The sequence below is a fragment of the Candoia aspera genome, chromosome 5, assembly GCF_035149785.1.
Source record: "Candoia aspera isolate rCanAsp1 chromosome 5, rCanAsp1.hap2, whole genome shotgun sequence".
NCBI lineage: Eukaryota > Metazoa > Chordata > Lepidosauria > Squamata > Boidae > Candoia > Candoia aspera.
The window spans coordinates 12,373,878-12,395,496 of record NC_086157.1 but is presented as its reverse complement, the minus strand read 5'-3'; the positions used below and the strand labels follow the sequence as shown (position 1 = coordinate 12,395,496).

Below are 21,619 nucleotides of genomic sequence, written 5' to 3'. Positions count from 1 at the left end.
GTTTCTGGTCACCAGATGCTGGAGCAAACCAACAGGGTTAATCCAGGGGACCACCTGCCTGGGTAACTGGGGCGTCATGTTTACAGCCACTTCCCCTTTTCTTCTCTACTCAGTCAAGGAGATGCTCTTCAAAACTGGGGTTACCAGGGCTTCTTCTTGCGAGATTCAAGCAAGGGGTTTCCTCCTGCTGTCCCTTCCTTCAGTTCGGAACTGCCCCGAGAAGTGCACTATCTTGGCCTTCCTAAGATTCCTACTCTGTGAGTAGGGATTTGTCCTCCCAGTTGGCACTAAGGCTGGTGCACTCACAGCTGCCTGTGCTTTCCAGTCTCTCCCATGCTGGCTTCCTCCCATGCCTCTAACATGCTATTCCTATCACTTCTCCAGGTGAAGGATCAATCCAGTGTTTGCTCATCTTCCCATTGCTGAAGGATGCCTCAGTCCATCTCTTGCCTGCAGCTGCTGGAAGAAGCCCACAAAGGCACTGCTCAATGCTGTTTGCTTTCAATGGCTCCTTCATTGTTCCTCCATCATCTGCTTTGTTTCTATCCCCTGCCTTCTCCCCCCACCCTCCCTTGGGCAGAGGACAGAGTGATCAGCATTGCCTGGATGCTGCAAAGCCCATTTCCATGGTGACCACCCCCTAACGTTCAGTTCCTCAGTTCCTGGCCTCTCTGTCATGTGGACTTAAGTTCTTCTGTGGCCCATCTCCCTCTTTTGCCTCCTCTTTTAAAACTGCTCCAGAGGATGGAGCAGGTGGGATACTGTGTCAGGCTCACTGGCATGACCTCAACAGAATTTCCCATATATAGACCCTAGCTTGACTCTAGGCTCGTGTTCAACTTCTGTTCTCAGACACATGATACGACATGGCTAGATAAGAATCTTTACTGCATACTCAGAGGAAACCTCTGTAACAGTTGAGTGCTCTTGGTCAACATGAAGAGTTTTAGACGCACTGTAATTTAATTCCAGTGCCTTTTTCTCCCATCCTTCCTATTGTTTAATGGGCTTTTTGCCTGGTGTTTCTTGCTTTGAAGCTTGGTGATTGCTGGCTGTTCTCACTACTTACATCTCTACCCTGGGAAACTCTGACTTTTCAGCTTAACTCCCACACCAAGATTGAAGGTATATTCATGCAAGGAACAGGAACAAAGTTGATTCGGGTCCTGCTTTCTTGTTGGATCAAAGCCATAGATGGGGTGACTGAGAATGGTATTTGTTACTGAAACCTATTTCCTCTCCCACATCTGTTCTGAAAAGAATCTTCTGGAGCATTTTTCAGGAGTCACGGAGGGGGTGGCGGTGGAAGAAAGGGATTGTCCTTCCCTGCCCTACCTCCTCACTTTATACTTATGAAAGAATTCTTCTCACATACAATTCTTGAATTGTAGACATGCAAGTTCTTCAGTTCCAATCATACTCTTCTCTAAATGCTTTTGCAACACACACACAAGAAGAAATTAAAGGGGCTTTAAACTTAAGAAAATGCTTGAACAGCAACCACAAACTGCCCCTCACCAACTGTGACATAAGATCCCTTCATGCTAAATTAAGTACGTGGTTTACCTTTTGAGCACACAAAACACCAGCTGACATTAACATGAGCATGATGGCTTTTTCCTTTCGTGGCAGTAAAGTGGTTGGTACAAACAATACTGCTGGAGGAAATCATGGCGCATCCAGCAGCCACACAGTTGTCACCAGCATGGTAAGCCACCGGACAGCGAATACATCGTATCATTTTGCCTAGAACAAACAAAAATATACACAGCACCTTTGACAACATATTGATAAAAATGCTTAGAAACTTAAAAAGAAACAGAGCTCTCTGGAGCCTGAATAACTAGCTAATGGATTATGGCACAAGCATTCATGAGCTCCCATCTACAAAACATAAAGCCAAGTGTCATCTTGAGAGATAGATGCATGCACACACCCACAAAAATGATGCTGAATGTGGGGAGAAATCAGGTGGCTGTTGCTGACTGAGAGAATACCCATAAAATGGGTATTAGAGCTGTGCCAAGCATTCCAAAGCTGAAGTGTACCCACCTCCAATGCCCCAATTTGACTGGAAGATGCTCACATTAAAATGGACCTTTCCCACTTCTATTTCACAGCCAGGATTCTTCTGGTAAGGTCAGAAGAGCTCCTCCAAGGTTGCAACAGAAGAGCTCACTCCAAGGTTGCAACAGAAGAGCTCACTCCAAGGTTGCAATGTACTGACTGTGAAAGGTCTCGTGCATATCCAACAGTTCTTCTCTGTGGTTCCACAGTCTTGCATTGACCAATACATGTAGCCTATGACCAGCCAGAGAAGAACACTTGGTCTCTATTTATTTCATCAGGAACAGCAACCTAACCCTAACCATCCAATAAACCACCTAATAAATTAACAGCTCAGATGATAACAGTTGTATTGTTATTTCATCATGAAACTGGTTTTTCTAGGTTCTTTGCTTAAGGATGTCCATCTCTGGATAAATGAAAGAACATTCTGAGATTAAGTGTTTCTCCAGTGGTTCTCCTACTACCCTGGATGTTGTTAATGGACTCAGATCTCACATTGAATTTGATTTCTTTCTGTACTTCTAATGATCACTTTTATTTTCTAAGGATCACTTTTACAGTAGCAATTGAAATTATTCAACCCCCACTGCAAATCAGGTTGATTGCCAAAATGTACAGACTTTCAGCTGTTTGCAATGAACAAATCAAACAAAAGCAATTGAAATAGTTCAACACAATAAATGCTTCAAGTGATGTCCCCAAAGTCAACTGAAAATGCAACTTATCATGACTTCTCCAGTCTCAAAATTATTCAACCCCTTCATGTCAAGCATCTTCAGGACTTAGTAGAGCACCCTTTTGCTGTTATGACCTGCTGCAAATGAGATGCATAGCCAGACACCAGCTTCTGGCAGCGCGCCTGAGGAATCTTGGCCCATTCCTCATGAGCAATGGCCTCCAGTTCGGTAATATTCTTGGGTTTGCGTGCTGTAACCGCCTTCTTCAAATCCCACCAGAGATTTTCTATGGGGTTCAAGTCAGGTGACTGTGATGGCCACTGTAGAATCTTCCAGGACTTCTTCTGCATCCAAGCCTTAGTGGAATTTGAGGTATGCTTGAGATCATTGTCCTGTTGGAAGGTCCAATGACGCCCAAGCTTCAGCTTCCTTACAGACGGCATGACGTTTTCTCCTAGGATTTCCTGATACTTCAATGAATCCATCTTGCCGTCCACACGCTGCAGGTTTCCAGTGCTAGAGGATGCAAAGCAGCCCCAGAGCATCACTGAGCCACCACCATGCTCAACTGTAGGCAGAGTGTTCTTTTCAGCGTATGCTTCATTCTTCTTCCTCCAGACATATATCGGGCTGAAAAGTTCCAGTTTTGTTTCATCGCTCCACAGAACAGAATCCCAAAACTTCTGTGGCTTATTGGTATGATTTTGAGCATATTGGAGCCGACTTTTCTTGTGCTTTTGGGTCAGTGGTGGTGTACGTCTTGGAGTTCTGGCATGGGAACCTTCTGTGTTTAGTACGCGCCTTACTGTGCTCACTGAAACCTCAGTGCCTGTTGCCACCAAGACCTGCTGCAGGTCTTTTGCAGTCACTCGAGGGGTTCTCTCCACCTGCCTTCTCAGAAATCTGGTTGCAGCCACTGACAGCTTCCTTTTTCTGCCCCATCCAGGTAGTGTAACCACTGTTCCTTCAACTGTGAACTTGCGAACTATGCTTCCAACAGTGTCTCTAGGAACATTCAGTGCCTTCACTACCTTTTTGTATCTTGTTCCTTGTTTGTGAAGGGCAGTGATCTCTTCTCTTGCCTTTTTGGACCATCTTTTGACTTAGCCATACTGTATTTCTAACATGCAGTCAAACGTGACACTCAGCAGACCCCTAGCCACTTCGGGTATTTCATGTGTTCCAGCTGAAACACACCTGATGCACCTAATGAAGCCCTTGATTAGCTGCATCAGGTGTGCCCGAGACAACACCCATTTTGCATACTGTATGTGTGCTGTTGTGGCGGATTCTGTTCAGGGGGTTGAATAATTCTGAGACTGGAGAAGTCATCATAAGTTTATTTTTTTTTATTAATCAAATTTATCACCGCCCATCTCCCCCCAAGGAGGGACTCTGGGCGGTTTACAATGAGTTGCATTTTCAGTTGAATTTGGGGACACCACTTGAAGCATTCGTTGGGTTGAGCTATTTCAACTCCTTTTGTTTGATTTGTTCATTGCAAACAGCTGAAAGTCTGTACATTTTGACAACCTGATTTGCAATGGAGGTTGAATAATTTTGATTACAATTGTATTTTCTGAACACAGTGACTTAGGGACAGCCTTGCCCCTGCTGTTAAAGAGTGACACCATGGCTGTTTGACAGCATGATATGCAAAGGGTGTCAGTGAATACATTCACTGGGCCTGAAATGTTGCTTCCAACTGTGGTTTCCTGTGATTTGTGGATGGGATTGCATGATCTCTTGACTTGCTTGGCTGGGGTTTGCATCTGTGCCCTAAAAGAAAACAAAACCGAGGAAGCCCATTCCGAAGATATTATAACATCATCTCCTGAACTTAAGGAACTTAAAGTTGCCACGGTTGAGAAACCCTGCTGTATGGTCACGAGAGACTTCCAATCTCACAGGCCACGTATTCCTGAAAGCTGGTGCGAGAACTCTTCATGATACTGTGAGCTCCCCTAGAACAAACCGTGATCACACTGCTATCTCCCTCTGAAGACGGCTACGGATGCCCAAAGAGGCACAGAGAAAAAGAGAAGGATAAAGAGTAGATACCTTTAGATACTTTGGGATTTGAGGGATTAGCAACATGACAACTCTCACAGCTGTGGAGAGGGCACCGAAAGCCCCGGTTTTCAAAAACCGCAAGGGGAAATTTCTTCACACAAGCTTCATGATAGAACTTTCCACAGTGAGACACGATGCAGCGTTTAACTTCCGATTTTTTCTCCTTACACACGAAACATGTATGGATACCTAATGAAAGTTGAAAACAAAATTAAGTATTTCTCAAGAATAGAACAGAACCAAGTTCATCCTTAGAGCTAAATATTTAGAATTAAAAGTTATTACATTTTTTTAAAGATCGTATTATCTTCCACATGCATTTCTTCATAAGCATTCTCCTTTCAATGCTAAATGTCTAAATTTTCAGAGAATAATAAGGTAAATGGAAAAACAGAACAGCAACTGTAACGTAAAAAAATTCACAGGGTGGACCAAATGATTTTCAGCAGTAAGCATGCAGCCTTTTCACTCTTGGAGACCAGTTGTTATCAAGTGTCTTCCAGCTCCATCAGGCACTGTATGGAACAGATCTGAAGTTTTCAGTTCTAGCTCCAGGTCACTTATCATCAAACTGAGAATGCTCAGATCTATGCCTATGAGCCTCCATTAATAATCACAACGTTCCTGGATCTGGCAGAATCCATAGACTTTCGCCTCATATAGCTTCCCGATTTGGAAGATGTCTATATCATGTTAGGATTTTGCTAATGATATTCAGATACCCCCTTCCTTTAACCTCCCTGTGAGTCATCAGACCAGGGTTTCTCAACCAGGGTTCTGTGGCACCCTAGGGTTCCATGAGAGATCACTAGGGTTCCCCTGGGAGATCATGGTATATTTAAAAATTGATTTCAAGTTCAGGCAACTTCACATTAAAGAGGTACATTTTATTCTTTATTTTTAGTTTAAGAACACTGTTAATGTCAGGCCTACCCATGAAACAAATATAATAATTTGGTAACTGCTGGCCTATATTTGAGCGTGAATGTGCAGAGGTTCCCCGAGGCCTGAAAAATATTCCAAGGGTTCCTCCAGGGTCAAAAGGTTGGGAAAGGCTGCATCAGGCACTTCTGTTTTTCCTTTCACAGGGTGGAGAACCTGTGGCCCTCCCACATACTGCTTAACTGCAATTCCAGACATCCCTCAATGACACCTACAACAGTTAAGTCTGCTGGGAACAGCAGTTCAGGAATAACACATGGAAGATCACACATTCCCCAGTATAGAGCCAGGAAGTTAAAAAACATTTTAAGACAAGCAAACAGCCAGCGTAAGACAGAGAAAATAAGTTTGATCAGCCATTTAAAAGGATTTCAAGACCCAGCTTCATCAATGCTCCACTTCTCTCCGTCAGCATAAAGATTTAACCAACAGAAAAATGGAAGTTTTTTGCTCAGAGCTAGCCATCGTACAGCTCTGTTCCAAAGCACACCCCCCAGGAACAGTTTTTGTAATATGAAGATACTGTGATGAATGTAACTACCAACCACTCTGAAATGTTCTAGGCAAAGGCAGAGCCCTTCTAAAATGCTGTCCCTTCCGAAGTGCTGGAGAGTCTCACAGACAAGCATGCCTTATGTTATGGGACAGCAATCTTCAGAGCTGCCAATGGCTCCTGAAAGCCTTGAAATCAACTTGCAGAGTCCCTCTAAACCTTGCCCCCATCCTATAGTATAGTGTAGCGTAGTATAATATTTTATATTATAGGATGGGGGCAAAGTTTAGAGGGACTCTGCAAGTTGATTTCAAGGCTTCAAGAAATATAAATAAATAAATAAATAAATAAATAATTAATAATATTTTTTTAAAAAAAAGGCGGGATTAAAATTTAATAAATAAATAAATGTTTAATATGTCAAAAGAGGGAGTTTATTAAATGCACAGGCATTACCAATGTCCTTCTCTTGCCCCTACCTAGGTTTTGGCATGTGGCCCTCCGTCTGAAAGAAGCTGGGCAGCCTTGCTCTGTACTGAGCGATTCATTTGGCAAGAGGACCACTGAGGAAGGTAAGAGGGATGACCTACTGACAAAGATCACACAATCCATCTTCCATAAGCACAAATAAAAAATCCAAAAACACACCGAGGAATGCTTAAAGAGTCTCTTGTGTCAGATTGTCTGTGCAAATCAATCCAGCTGCACACAGCAGGAGAATCTAAATCCCAAGGACACAGTCCAAAACTTCTCTGTGTTGGCGCAGCTTCCTAATACCCCAAAGAAATGGGGAAAACCAGATTTTATGCAGAAGGGGAAAGCCGAATTCTACATGCGGACTATATAATGAGATAAAGGAGTAAGAAACCCTGGCTAGTATTTCTGAGCAAAGTAGAAGGGGAAATACAGGAAGATGTTAAAGATGCATTACTTCCTTTATTTTCTCAGTATTAACTTTTAATGGTTCATGTTTCCTATCTTTGCTTTTTGGTAACAAGACACCCGTAGCACGAGATGCAAAGGACAAGCATTTCCATCGGAAGGATGGGAAGGCTGCGGACCGCCCTGAAGCAAGACTTGCCTGAGGTACATTCGCTGCAAATAAAGTGTCCTTTGGGCCTTCCGGGCAGGCCGCTGCAGCTGACATGGAAAGCTCCAAGACACCGCCCTTCACACAACAGTAGCTCCCCAGGCTTTTCACAGATCTAGAGGAAACAAGACTTAAATGTCAAAAGGCACAGAATACTGATAAAACAGTTCTTCTCCCTCAATGCTACCATCTTTTTTAGGACACGGGGCTCTTTTTTAAAAATTTCAAATTAATTTAGTACAGGTCCACTTTCAAGCCCACTAGCATGTGTGTCAAGGAATAGGACGCCTAGAGCAGGAGCAGCCACTGACTTGGTTCTAAGAGGGGGTTCCCACGAGGGAAGGCGTTCTTGGCTTCTTGTCATGGAGAAAAGCATCTGCAGACTCCTTCAGTCTCAGGGAATGGAGCACTCTGAGCTGCTTTAGGAAGTCAGAAGGAGATGAATGGGCAGATTTATCTCCTGACCTGCCACAACCATTTCCTTATCTCCAGGCCACGGGCAGCCACAAACTGCCTGTCCCTACCCAAAGGAACATCCCTAGTTGGTAGCATTCTGGTTCTACAGATCAATCTACCACAGTCAAACAGGGTGCATTGGCTTTGAGAATACAGGATGCTGCACAAGATGGTTAATGATCCATTAGCCAGGCAGAAGAAAACTGGCTGCCATGCTGGAACTGGGTTGCTATGGAAACTTAAGGTGTACGAGATGGAGTATAGATGCTATGTGGGCTGTGCTCAGGCAGGCAGACATATCCGCCATATATGTATTACAGATAGAACTGCTTGAGTTTTCAAGTTGCCAGGTACTTCGCTTGTTTGTTGAGCTTTCCAAAGGTGATTACGTGCCAAAAATTCTACAGCTGTGTTGTGACATTTTTAAGCTTTCAGCCAAATGCAAAGGGAAAGCGTGTGAGTTGGGAAGGCCAAACCCAGAGCAATGTATTGTTGTGCTCACTACATTGTTCATGTTGTGTGGAGATAAATTCATCGCGGTTGCTCCTTTCCTTAGTTCTGTTCTATGAAGGCACAGGCAATGTCTGCAAAAAAGCGTGCTGAAAGGCTTCCACTGTTTGGTGTAGGATTTTTTAAAATAAATATCCTTGGCCATTTTTTATATAGACTGAGCAGTAGGGGCATGGACTATCTTGTGTCCCAAAAGCAAGTTCCAGGTGGGACTGATTAATTCCAAGCTCAAAATGTGTGTTTTTTTTAATGTACACATTTCAGTTGTACCTGGCATAGATCCTATGAGATTTGCAAATTGTCTACAGCAGATAAGATTTGGACCATTTACTGTAGCTTATCATACAGACCTGATGCTCTGGTTTGTATTCTAATTAAATCACACAATATTAATATTACTATTATTCTGATTAGTAATGTCTGTAGTACTGAGATTCCTTAGAACAAGGTTGTTTAGTTACTGACAAGGAACAGTCCCCATTCAGATTATCACGTACATGGAATATTACTTTTACCCCAAATTACTTTGTCCTCTTAAAAGGCCAAGGGACAAAGCATGCTAACAGGTTTGCTTAATGTCAACCTAGATATAATGCAAGATGACTCCGATGACAGTTTCCAATGAATATTTCAACATACTTGTCCATATTTCAGTTTTCAGATTTACAAACAAGAGCATTGATTGTGTGCTATCAAGTCAGTGTCTACTCTTAGCAACCACTTAAGATTTTTTTTTCCATGACAATCTGACCTGATCTTTCCAACAGTGCACTCATCGCACTTGCTTGACCAACATCTTCCTTTCTTACCTGACAAACATATTCCTTCCTGGCTGTGGCTCCTCGGTCAGACTTTTTGGATAGCTGAGAGACTTCTCCAAGAGCCTCATCTGCACTTTCATAGGGAGACTCTGATCTTTCATCTCCTTGACCGTCTGAAATCTAAATACAGCAGAACAAATTAAAAGCTTCATATATTCTATACATTTGAATTTAACATAGTTTCTGTGAGAAAGACTATTACTTATTAACTACTTCAGCTCTCCAGGGGTTGCTGAACTACAGCTCAGCATCCCCACCAAGGTCCCGCAGGTTGGAGCCCTTAAATGTCTTCTTCAGCAACATCCATGAAATCCCAGGTTCCAAACTGGCCTTCATCAACTTTTATTTGTGACACTTCTGTTACATATTCAATTAGTGAATTAATTCTAACATGGATAATTTCTAGAGAATAGGATATTTATCTGTGTGTCGACTATGAATTCATACATATGACTTTTACGTCTGACCAAGAAGCCCTTACTGGAACTTATAGCTGAGACTTTGGCAGGAAGCCTCTCCTGGGGTTGTCTAGTCAGTTATCAATTCTCCTTCAGTTTCCCAACAGATGCAGTAGTTCTGGAAGCAGAGTACTCAACAAACCAAGAACCTGAAGATGTGTAAAATGTGTGTGTGCAGAGATGACTATCTGAAGAAGTTACAGGTAAACAGGCTGGTCTTCACTACGGTCTGTGTGTCTCTTAATTTGCTTTGGGAGAATAGCAAATTAACAGTCAGGAGGTAGGCAAATGTGCTGTGCTGTTAATTTAGCAGAGGATAACACAGCTCTGCCAAAAGACACATGTGTGATAGTCTCCTTAAGAGTGGTGTATGAACATGCTGTATGAACATCTGCTGGCTAGAACAAGTGCTCAGGAAGAGTCAACCCTTAAGACAATGCTGCTGATACAGAAAACTCTTTAGTAAAAGATCCAGTGAACAAATCTGAAGGTAAAGTTTAACTAGTAGGTATCCCATGCTGATGGATTTCTTAACCCAGTTAGTGACTCTTTGGGTTGAAACCCTCCTCTTCTTTCCTCATCACAGCAAATCTGTGAGGAGGACAGAACGCCTTTTTCAGTAATAGGACTCTGTACACTGGCTATATGCTAGTCGGCACACACCAACTCTGTAGATGGTAATGGGGAATATGGAAACAATAAGAGGTGCTAATTCATGTGATATTCTGAAGATACTTTGTTGGGAAGATGATACCTGGCTGGAGAATTATCTTATTGTACCTGTAAAAGAGTAAAGGGTTAGAGTTCTCAGCACACAATTTGCCCATCCTTCTTGGATGATAAGATTGTTTCACTGAAGGCCCGAAGACATGCCTCCGTAAGTATGTATTATGCTGTGATTGTCACTGCATATATGTAGAATAGGACAAGTTCCTTTTACGCAGAGGAGAAATTGAAATACGCCCATCATTTCATATACAAGGAACAGTACCACTGTCCTGCACATGATTTCCTTCTTGAAGGATATCCAGACACTTCCAAGACTTTGACTACACCCTTCGTGAAAGGACTAGGCTGTACCAGTCATACTGTGGATATAAGAGAGTTGAGGCTTAGCTGCAGGAACTGTTCATTCAGTTGTGAAAGACACAGGCAAATGCCACTGGACAGGAAAAGGAGAATAGTGAACTTGGGCAGCCGTGGTGTGATCATAAATACAGCTGCCTGGGCTGTGGATGATATACGGTGGGAAGACATACAGATGATAGCAGTTACTCTCTGATGAAGAACTTCAGGCGTAGCCTCCTATAAAGTCAAGGACTGCTGAGCTTCAATCTCTCCTATTTCTGTCTTTTCCTCTGCGTGTGGACCATTATACTGTTGCTCTTATGGTTAAATGGTTGTTTCTGGTTATTCTGATGATTCGGTGCTTGCACAGGGGATCTTTCACCTTTCACTCATCACATGACTCAGATAAATGCAGCGCATCTGAGGCTCTCAGCAACAGCATCAGGGGGCTGGAAGATGGATGTGCGACTGGTGGAGAAAGCCACAGTGCAGGTCTACAATAAAGACATCTGAATCGGGTGGTTTAGATTCTGTAGAAGTTAGTTCTAATCTATTACTCTGCACCAGCAATCAGTTTTTTATTTATCTCTGCGGTCTCTTGGGCAACGTGTTGGAAAAGGTTCTTAACACAAGTTACTTTATCCTATGTAATAAATTGCCCCATTGCCCCAGTATAGCAGTGTATTTATTGCCAATGATCATGAAAGGGAGACCTGATTCACGCTAACCCGTTATCCGTTTCTGCTACAGCCTGAGTAAGGAGCGCCAGCCAAGACTGGGAGCCTGATGAGTCTTAAGTAATCATTGGAGTTTGGCTCTAAATTGCACTCTGGGTTGACTTTGGAATTGATCGGGGAAATAATTCCCAGATTTCTCCATCTGATCTTGACGCTTGAAACTGTGAAGTAAGTCTCAGAAAGGACCATAGGCTTGCAGGCTTTTTAAAATCACAGCCTTTGTATTAGTGAGGCAACAATGGGAAGCAGAGTTGGCAAGCTTTGCTGTGACTGGGCAGGGCAGACTGAGCTTTATTGCTGGGCCAGCCCTTCTGATGGGAAGATTCTGAAGGCTTTGTTGGGTAGGGCTGTGCTTGGTTGAGGGAGATCCCTCCCCTTAGCTGTTTTCATGGAAACTACCGGAGCAGTAGAGTTAATGGGCGAATACTATATATTCTGCGCTGAGAGGTTTGCAGGGTGGTGGCAGTGGATACAGACCATACCATGTGGCTTTCCCCAGTCAGCTAAGGCAGAGTAATTGGCCATTTCATCTTCCTATTTCCTTCCACAGGTAACACATGTATGAAGTAGGGCTCAGGGGATCACATGTCATGTTCCCAGCAGGGTCCACCAATACTGTGTAAAATGACTAAGACAAGAGGAAAATAATCAGAGTAATAGGAGGAGGATTTAAAAAAAAAGTAGGGAAAAAGCGTAAAGAACTTATCTAATTCCAGTGAAGTTCTCAATGATCTAATTGTTGCAGTGGTCAAAAAGGAGAAAACAGTTGCCATCTCTCTGGACGTGTATAGAAGGGAAAGGTTTCCTGCCAAAAATCTCAGCAATAATAAATTCTAATAAAGGATTCTGTAGATACACAAAACCTTACAAGTTTAGACTACAGGTAGTCCTCACTTAACGACTACAATTGGGACCAGAATTTTGGTTGCTAAGCAAAGCTGTCATTAAGCAAATCTGACCCAATTTCATGACCTTTTTGCAGCAGTCGTTAAGCGAACCATGTGGTCATTAACCAAATCACACGGTTCCCCATTGATTTTGCTTGCCAGAAGCTGGCCAGGAAGGCTGCAAATGGTGATCACGTAACCATGGGACACTGTAATGGTCATAAATGTGAACTGGTTGCCAAGCACCCAAATCGAGATAGCATGTCTATATACCACTCTTACAGAGACTACGCATGTGTCTTAGGGATGCTGCAACAGTCCTAAGTGTGAGAACTGGTCATCGGTCTTTTTTCAACACCGTCGTTAAGTCCAAACTATCACTAAATGAATGGTTGCTACGCGAGGACCACCTGTAGAGTCTTTCTGAATCAGATACATGTTTAAAAAATATTGTTGAATTCAGTGCATCAATGTAGTTAGAATAACACATGCTCACACCCACACTTTATATCTATCTATCTATCTATCTATCTATCTATCTATCTATCTATCTATCTATCTATCAGCATAAATCAAATCCCAAGACCAACTTAGAGGACAAAGATGGATCACTAGGCGTGCTACAGACCCTCATGCCTTAGTGACAGCAGCAGGAATGTGGCAAGTTCAGGGTCCAACTTTCTTCAATGTGAGGATATGGGCTTAACAATGAAGCAGAAGCCAATCAAACCTTGAAGTATGGTACAGATTTAAAGAATAGGTCTTCTTGGGAGTAAGGACTTGTTCAGGAATAGCGCTCCCAATTTCAACCATAGCAATTCTTTGAATTCAGAACCCCACTTAACGTTGGATGGAAAACTGAATTATACTAAAGTATATTAGCCATATCAAAGCTTCAAAAATGTTATTATTGAAAGCATCAAACTAACTGGAAGACCGATAAAACCAAAACATACCATTAATATTAACTGAACAAATTTTTATTTGCTTAGATTTTAATGACTTATGATGGTTAATAGTGCCTAAATTTAAGAGGTATGTACGACTGCAGTCTGCTAATTCAAAAGCTGCAAGATTTAGCATTTGCAAAATCTGTATGACATGCCTTCTTAACAAATATTTGTCCCCAACCCAATTCTAAAAGTTCATAAAGCAGAATACAGAAATGCATAAGCTATTCAAGGAGCATAGAAATAAAATGTCACGTTCAACCCTTTCAATTTCCATTTTCAGTAATAGAAAAATAGAAAGCTTTGCCGAACGACCCTTTCTAGGGACTCAACAGAGACTTCCTTACTCTTTCCAGTAGGGAAGGGTCTTGGAGCAGGACAGAGGCTGTATTCAGTCCAAGAGCTGGCAATTGTCAATCTGCTCTAGGAAGCCCTTGCCCCAAATACTACGAAGATAGATTCTCCAAACAGATTCCAAGGTTTTAATTATGCTTTCATTATATTCTTCTTATACTTCTTCAACAAGGGCCTTGATCTTGTGCTTTTTTATTTATATATGTATGTATGTATATTTCCCCCCCCCCGTTCTACTGTGGGACTTTGGGGTTCACAGTAGACTGATGCTCACCTGAGGTACCCCTATGGACCATAAACCATGTGTGTATGCATGTACTCACGTATACACATATATACACCAAAAGGCTTTTTCCCTGAGAAAGATCTCCCAAAATTGGAATTATTCCCACTGAAATAGAGGAATGGTCAACAGTAAAGCCAAACTGGAATGTGAACTAAGGCTTCTGTAAGGTGTATGGACATTCTTCCCTTAGATTCTTGCAGATGGTCCTAAATATCGCCATCTGAAACATTTGGAGCAAACAGATGGCCCTGAAGTTGATTTTCCCTTTAACTTTCCCAGATATGTCCTTTTCTCCGTCTTCTGAATTATATATAGTAGACTCTCAGTTAACCGGCACCCATAGGGATTGGTAGATGCCGGATAAATGTAGTTTCTGGTTGCTTGAGAGTTACTATTAAACCCTAATACTCACTAGATGGCAGCAGAGAGATACAGATTTTTTTTTCTGGTTGACAGCGCCGGTTTGATTTTAGTGCTGGTTGCTTGAGAGGGCCAGCTGCTTGAGTTCCGGTTAGCTGAGAGTCTACTGTAGGTGGATGGGAATCTGTCTTCTGAGTTATCAAGGTGGAAAGAAACCTGTGGATGGGAAGAGAGACTGAATCCTCTCTCCAACCCTTATGCACCTCTGGGCAGGTGGCAGCACGGTACAGAAAAATATCCTACTTCTCTTCCTGAATCTGGATTTGGTTTAGCATGCTATTGCTTGTCATCATCTTGTCAAAGATGTGGACTGCAAGAAGTCTGCGCATTTTTGCGTCAGCTTACTGAAGTTGGCGCTCCCTTGTCCCTTTGAAGTCGGCCTATTGGCCATATTCCTACCATCTTTGAGCCTTTCTACTGCTGCTCACAGGAGTTGAGGGGACTTCATTTCTGTTGTCCTCTGAGGCCCATTTCTCACACTCAGAAGGTTTTCTGAAACCTGACTGTCAAATCCACACCCTTTAAGTCCTACTGAGATGAGCCTAAGTGATGGTTAGAAGCTGAAGCTAACAAACATGGGAACAGTGAGGGTTGCTGCTTCCATTCCCAGGACTAATATTTAAATGTTGAGTACGTTCAAAGCCACTTATGTGTGAGATGGAAGTTCAAAAAAAGCAGTGGACACTCATCCAGGTGATGTCACTTAATTCTTTTTTGGGGAGCTAATATGCAGAAGCTCTGAAACAATTTATTTCTCAATATAATACAGTAAAACCGGAACATAAAGAATGAAATAATTGCCTGTATTTCTGGAAGATAACAGCTTCAGAACCGTTATCCTCCATCACCTTGTTGAATGATCAATCTAATTTCTCTTCAGTGAAAAAAATAAAATAAAACAACACCTCATTTTTCTGCTTAATTGCAAGTGCATTTCTATTATAGTAAAGTTGATTAATTAAGTTATAACACAGAGGATATCTGAATAGTCAGCATTTTCTTCTGAGACCATTTAAATCTGCGCTCTAAATTTCCCTTCCTGTTTTGCCTTAAGTGACAGACCTTAACTGGCAAACACACATGACTAGTTTAAGAACGTTTTCTATCTTGAGAGATATTTAAACTAAACTTTGTATATGTTACAACTGACATCAAAAGCTGCTTAAGACAGACAAGAAGTCTGCTCATTTTTATTTGGAATTCAATGACAGACTAAGGTCCAACTTTACCTTTGCAGACTCTTTCTTTTCTTTTTAAATTCAATTCCTTTTTTCCTGCTTTTAGAAAACTATTCAGAAAACAACTGTTGCTCTTCGTTCGTTTTATAATTTGGCCGTCATCAGATGCATACGTATTTATTCATTCTTCAGGAACCTTAACATTACAGGCTGTATATACAGGCAGTCCTTGCTTAAAAGCACAATTGGGACCTGCAACTCCGTTGCAAAGTGACACAGTTGTTAAGTGAGACATCACGTGACTGATGGATTTACGACCTCACTTCTGCTGCAGTCGTTAAGCGAATCACCCGTTGTCGTTAAGTGACACATCACATGAGACGGTGACTTGTAATTTCACTGCCAGCTTCTCCAATGACTCTGCTTGTTGGAATCTGGCTATGAAGTGTGCAAATGGTGATCATGTGACAGTGGGACACTGATGGTCGTAAATGCCTGCCAGTTGCCGAGTGTTTGAATCTTGATCATATGACTGTGGGGACACTACAACCGTCGTATGTGCGAGGACTGGTCATAAAGTTACTTTTTCAGTACCATCGTAACTTTGAACGGTCACTAAACAAGCTAGGACTACCTGTAAGTGGGTGTTTTTTCAGAATTGATTTGAAATATTTAATTGTAATTTTTCTGTAAAGATATGCTATTCATACAAGGACCACTGAGGCTATATTTACATTGTTCCACCACCTCTCTGGGCAGTTCCAGCATTTCCCAATCAAGCATCACATGGCTTGCAGCTGTACTGAGCCACTAATGTTAAATGTTGAGCACATTCAAGGTTCTACCACCACCCAATACAAAGCCCATTACTTATTCACCTGCGCTAAACCCCAGTTGTTAGATGAAATATACTGATAAATATCTTATGCAACCTAGCTATCATTTACTGCTAGACACAAAGGAATTGGTGCAAAAATAATTTAATGTAGGACAGAGATCCCCAATATAATATCCAGGTCTCTGAATACTTCCTTTGGTGCCCACCTGACTTTGTTTTGTGACTGGCACACCCCAGGCATTCTGTAAATGGGCAAATATGTTACTCACGGTAGCCACAGTGCCAAAACATGCTTTCAAAATTTCAATGATGCTACCTACCAAAACAACTGGTGGGGGGGCAGGGAGACCTACTAGTACCTTTATTGAATGCACAACTCAAGAGATTAAATGTAAATCTAAATATATATATTTTAAGGGTCATCATTTAAGCCCAAACTGATTTGCTGGGATGAAAAGCAATACCATTTTTAGCCCCAGTTTTTTTACCTATGGAAGCTGTGAATTGAAGCACCAGGTTGGTGAAGCCTCTTCTAGACTGGCTGTGTAGTTTCCATCATTGATTGCAACATAGCTATTTAGAACAGTGAGGCATTAGCAGAGCTACTAGGAAACTCCAGCATGTGATCAAAATGTGACTTTTTTTAAAGAACATTTTTAAAATACAGAACATTCAGCTTATAGGAAGAAGCACATCTCCTATTTCCTTGCTCCAAAATATCTTGCAGTGCCATTTCCCACTCCTTAAAAAAATTAAATTTATGTTTGTCAGAGTGGGAAACCTCCTGAGATATAGAACAGGGAGATAGTTCATTTCTTCATCTCCAGCACCTAAGTCCATCCTAAACTACCCTTATTCATTAAAAAGAACAACATTATATGTGCTTTCAAGAAATATATATATGTATGGCTCTGAATAAGTATTTGTCTCTTAAGTGATCTAAAATCTTACAAATAGAGTAGAAAACAAACATTAGGGTCTGTGAATTAAAGAGATCAGTACAAAAGGAAGAAATGTCACAACTATACAAGTCTAAAAATGGAGATAAGAGTAAAACTGACAGCTAAATTAGCTAGCAGTTTCTTTGTTCCACACGGTAAGAAACATAAAAGAGAGAAGAATGCTCAGGCTTAAAAGCTTGAATTGCAATATTGTTAAACATATTTGATATAAACTCTACTTCACTGCAGAAAGATGATGTGTACAGACTAGAAAGGTGGGACATAAATGGTCATGTATATTTTGTGGCTGGAAGATGATACGAATTTCTGAACATGGGTGAATCTGAATTTTAATTCTTTATTTACGCTTCAGAAATTTAAGGAAAAGAACTCAATACACAAGACTTAATTAAATGAAAGTCCTATCACGATAAACGCTGAAAAGTCAATAGACTACCCAAGAGAATAAGTAGAGCGTTTTACAGATGCTTACAGTACAAACATTTGAGAGCCTTTCAACAATAAAGTAAAATCTACCTGTTTAGTTTGATGAACCTAAAAAATGAGTAAGGTTATTTATTTATTTGATCTGATCTGTTTGGAATGTTCCAATTTATCAAGTGTAACAAAATGCCACCACCATCAACATGCAGCTTGAGAGTCAAAACCACCTTTTTGAACAGCATACCAAATTAAATAGTAACTGGCATGTCTCCCCACCCCAACATCACAACTACTAACAACTTTCAGGAAGTCTGCCATCTGAAAGACTTAGCAAACATGAGGCACATTTGGACCACTCTCAACTGCTTTCAACTATGCTCAGCTGCAAATACTGTATTCTTAGTGATCTTCAATTGCTGTTTAGCTTTGGGCTGAAGCGCTATGAAAATCTGTAAGAGTTAACTATTTATGGTCAGAATAATTCAGGGAGAGAACTCACTGTTCGTTGTAAAACTAGATTTCACATCAGGGTTATCCTGAAGAGAAGTGATCACCATGTCCTGTTCACCTGCAAATCCACCCAAAAATATACCATGGATTGGTGTCTGGAAGCTAAATCATGCTTAGTGGTAGCCATGTCGTGTGCATAAAGGAACAAGTGAACAAGTGACCATCAACATACCACATATAAGCCACTTATCAAAATCCTCAACAGGAACAAGATTTGTTCACAATAGACCCACACTTAGAAAGGACTCACCCTACCAAGGGCAAGTTTACTAACAAGGACTGACAGAAACAAAAGAGCATTAGAAACTCTAAACATATTACTTCCTCTTCATTTTAGGAGACCTTTGTTTAAACTCATTCTGCTGGTAATTCTTATTGCTCTCTACTGTGGCTTATCCATAAGGCACCCCAGGTCCTGTTCAGAGACTGAATCCACATAATGTGATTTAGGAGTCGTAGTTGCTTGTACACTGTGGTAACCTGCCATTGGAAAAACGAGCTAGCTTGTTTTGTACTCAAAATGCTGCAAGTGGTAAAATATGGTTTTACGGTGAATGCAGCAGACAGGAGCAAGTCCTTCTGTGTATCTTCTAAATTACTGATTTCAAACGAAGGAAAAATACATGAGATGCTGGCCTTTTCTGGCTATTCAAGTAACAGACCCCTTAGATACAGAATCTACAGTTCAGACCTGCTCAGGTCCCAGGAGAGAGTATTGTAATTCAATGCTTCAGTTAAAGCACTGAAATAATAGGCTAAGTTTCCCTTCTTAATGTTTTGCACCATACTGTATAAAGCAGGGCTCCTCAACCAGGGTTCCGACCATGAGAGGTCACTAGGGGTTCCCTGAGAGATCACACTTTATTTAAAAAAATATTTTAAATTCGGGCAACTTCACATTAAAGAGGTAACTTTCATTCTTTAGTTTAAGGACACTGTTAATGCATATATACAGGCCTACAGATGGAATGAATATAATTATTTGGTAACTTCTGGCCTCTATTTGAGCCTGAATGTGCAGGGGTTCCCTGAGGCCTGGAAAATAGTTCGAGGGTTCCTCCAGGGTCAAAAAGTTGAGAAAGGCTGGTACAAAGGGAAAGCAATTCCCTCAGTGTTATTACCCTTTTTTTTCATTCCGTTTTCTGCACATTTTGTTAAACCTACCTGATGACCAAGCTCCTATTTTATGTGGCCTAGTACATCCTTCTGTATATCTTCTACATTATTGATTTCAAACAGAGTCAGGCTACTGAAAAGGCTAGATTTACAATTGCCAGCTAGTCCATAAATATTTTTATCTTTTCCCTTGCAGGACAGTACAACTCATAGTGAATCCTATAACCTAACACTATTAGTCACACTATTTTATCATATTCTGCATTCTCCATTTTTAAACCTTTATTACAACTACCATCACCCTGAGTATAACCAGTCACTGCAGGTAGTCCTCATTTAGTGACTGTTTGCAATTACAACAGTGATGAAAAATAACTTTGCAACCAACCCTTGCATTTATGACCTTCACAGGCCTGTAAAGCAAAGGAAAGCTGAAGTCAGATCATAAGCACAGGTGTGGTTTCACTTAGTGACTGCTTCACTTAACAACTAAGTTGCTGCTCCCAATTGTGGTCACTAAACGAGGAGTACCTGTAGTTCAGTAATATGCTATTTTCTCTAACCCAAATATGGGACACATAGAAGACTTAAATGGGTCATACTAACCCCTATGCATCCTAGATATCAAAAGGAAACTGCGAACACAGTGGCTAAGTGGTAAGGACAATATGCAAGTTTGTACCACTATACTAGGGATGCGGTGGCGCTGCGGGTTAAACTGTTGAGCTGCTGAACTTGCCGATCGGAAGGTCGGCGGTTTGAATCCGCATGATGGGGTGAGCTCCCGTTGCTAGTCCCAGCTCCTGCCAACCTAGCAGTTCGAAAACATGCAAATGTGAGTAGATTAATAGGTACCGCTTTGGTGGGCAGGTAACGGCGTTCCATTTAGTCATGCCGGCCACGTGACCATGGAAGTGTCTACGGACAAGCGCCGGCTCTTCGGCTTTGAAATGGAGACGAGCACCGCCCCCTAGAGTCGGACACGACTGGACTTAACGTCAAGGGAAACCTTTACCTTTACCACTATACTAAGCTGGTTGTTTTACAAAAAAAGTGAACATAGCTGATTTGGGACCATTTTAAATCATAGTACATGTCATATTATGCAGGGCGTGAGACCATACAGCGAAATGGAGTGCCAATTATACTAATTTAAGGATCATGAGAGAGCGAGTTTGGCGTACTGGTTAATACACCAGGCTAGAAACCAGGAGACTGAGTTCTAGTCTCCTGTTAGGCACAAAGCCATCTGAGTGACCTTGGGCCAGTCACTTTCTCTCAGCCCTAGGAAGCAGGCAATGGCAAACCACTTCCAAAAAACCTTGCCAAGAAAACTGCAGGGACTTGTCCAGACGGTCTCCATATTGACACGATTGAACAGATTAAAAAAAAAAGCACAAAGCAAGCTCTACACGTCTTCAAGCAAAGCCACTCTGCATAAAATAGAATGAGAAACAAGTCCTTAAGCCCTTAAGAAACAAGTCTAGCCACAATCCTCGGACAGTTCAGGCACTCCGTACAGATCACCATATTGAGACTGGGAAAATTAAAGGAGCCTCTTCTAAGGAAACGGGGAACTTGGAAGCAGGATATGGAACATAAGCAGCTGGGGAGCCAAATTGGACATTGAGGGACAAATCTGCCTACAAAATATGCTTGACTACCATCCTACAAAAAAGGAACTTTGGACATCCCTTTTGTAAGAGACATATTAAACTTATTACACATATCAACAACATTTTCTAGAGAATCTTATACATTTCAGGTAAAGAATAGTAAGTTAAAAGTTGTCACATGCTTGGACTAATGGTGCCACGGGTTAAGAAGAACTATTTAAATACCTACCAATTTCCTAAACCATATTTAAATACCTGGCTGAAATAAAAGGCCTAAGCTGGAGAATAAAACATTTTGGAAAGCACCTCAGCCCTCTCAGCGCAGCAAACCATGAAGATGATCTCTGCCTGTGGCTCATGGGACTTCCTGATAGGTTTGGAAACAAAGAAAAATTGAGGAAAAGCTAAGAAGCTATGTGGTGAAACTGTCTTTAAGGCCACATCTGCCTCTATTCCCCCTTCTACTGAAAACCTGTCCTGGAATCAAACCCCAATTCTCAGATCATTGAATTCAAACACTAATGATTCTGCTTTTTTCCCAGTGATTTACGTGCATAAAACTAGAAAAAATACTTCACTTAGCAGAGACTGTGATCGTGTCTCCTGTTCGAGATATTTCCTCTCCACCTGTCTTGAGGAAACAGTGTGTGGGAATTTATTATTTATTTGTTGGAATGATCCAAA

The 21,619-nt window shown here is 41.5% G+C and overlaps 1 protein-coding gene across 1 annotated transcript in view; it reads right to left on the bottom strand.

Moving 5' to 3' along the window:
• The window catches only part of NSD2 (nuclear receptor binding SET domain protein 2), an 89,353-nt gene that overhangs the window by 12,209 nt on the left and 55,525 nt on the right, over nucleotides 1-21,619 (bottom strand). The window contains exons 11-14 of the mRNA XM_063304606.1: nucleotides 9,121-9,252; nucleotides 7,337-7,460; nucleotides 4,809-5,009; nucleotides 1,567-1,746 (exon numbers count right to left, since the gene is read on the bottom strand). Of these exons, the coding sequence (XP_063160676.1) occupies nucleotides 1,567-1,746; nucleotides 4,809-5,009; nucleotides 7,337-7,460; nucleotides 9,121-9,252 (637 nt within the window). The remainder of the gene's footprint in view (nucleotides 1-1,566; nucleotides 1,747-4,808; nucleotides 5,010-7,336; nucleotides 7,461-9,120; nucleotides 9,253-21,619) is intronic.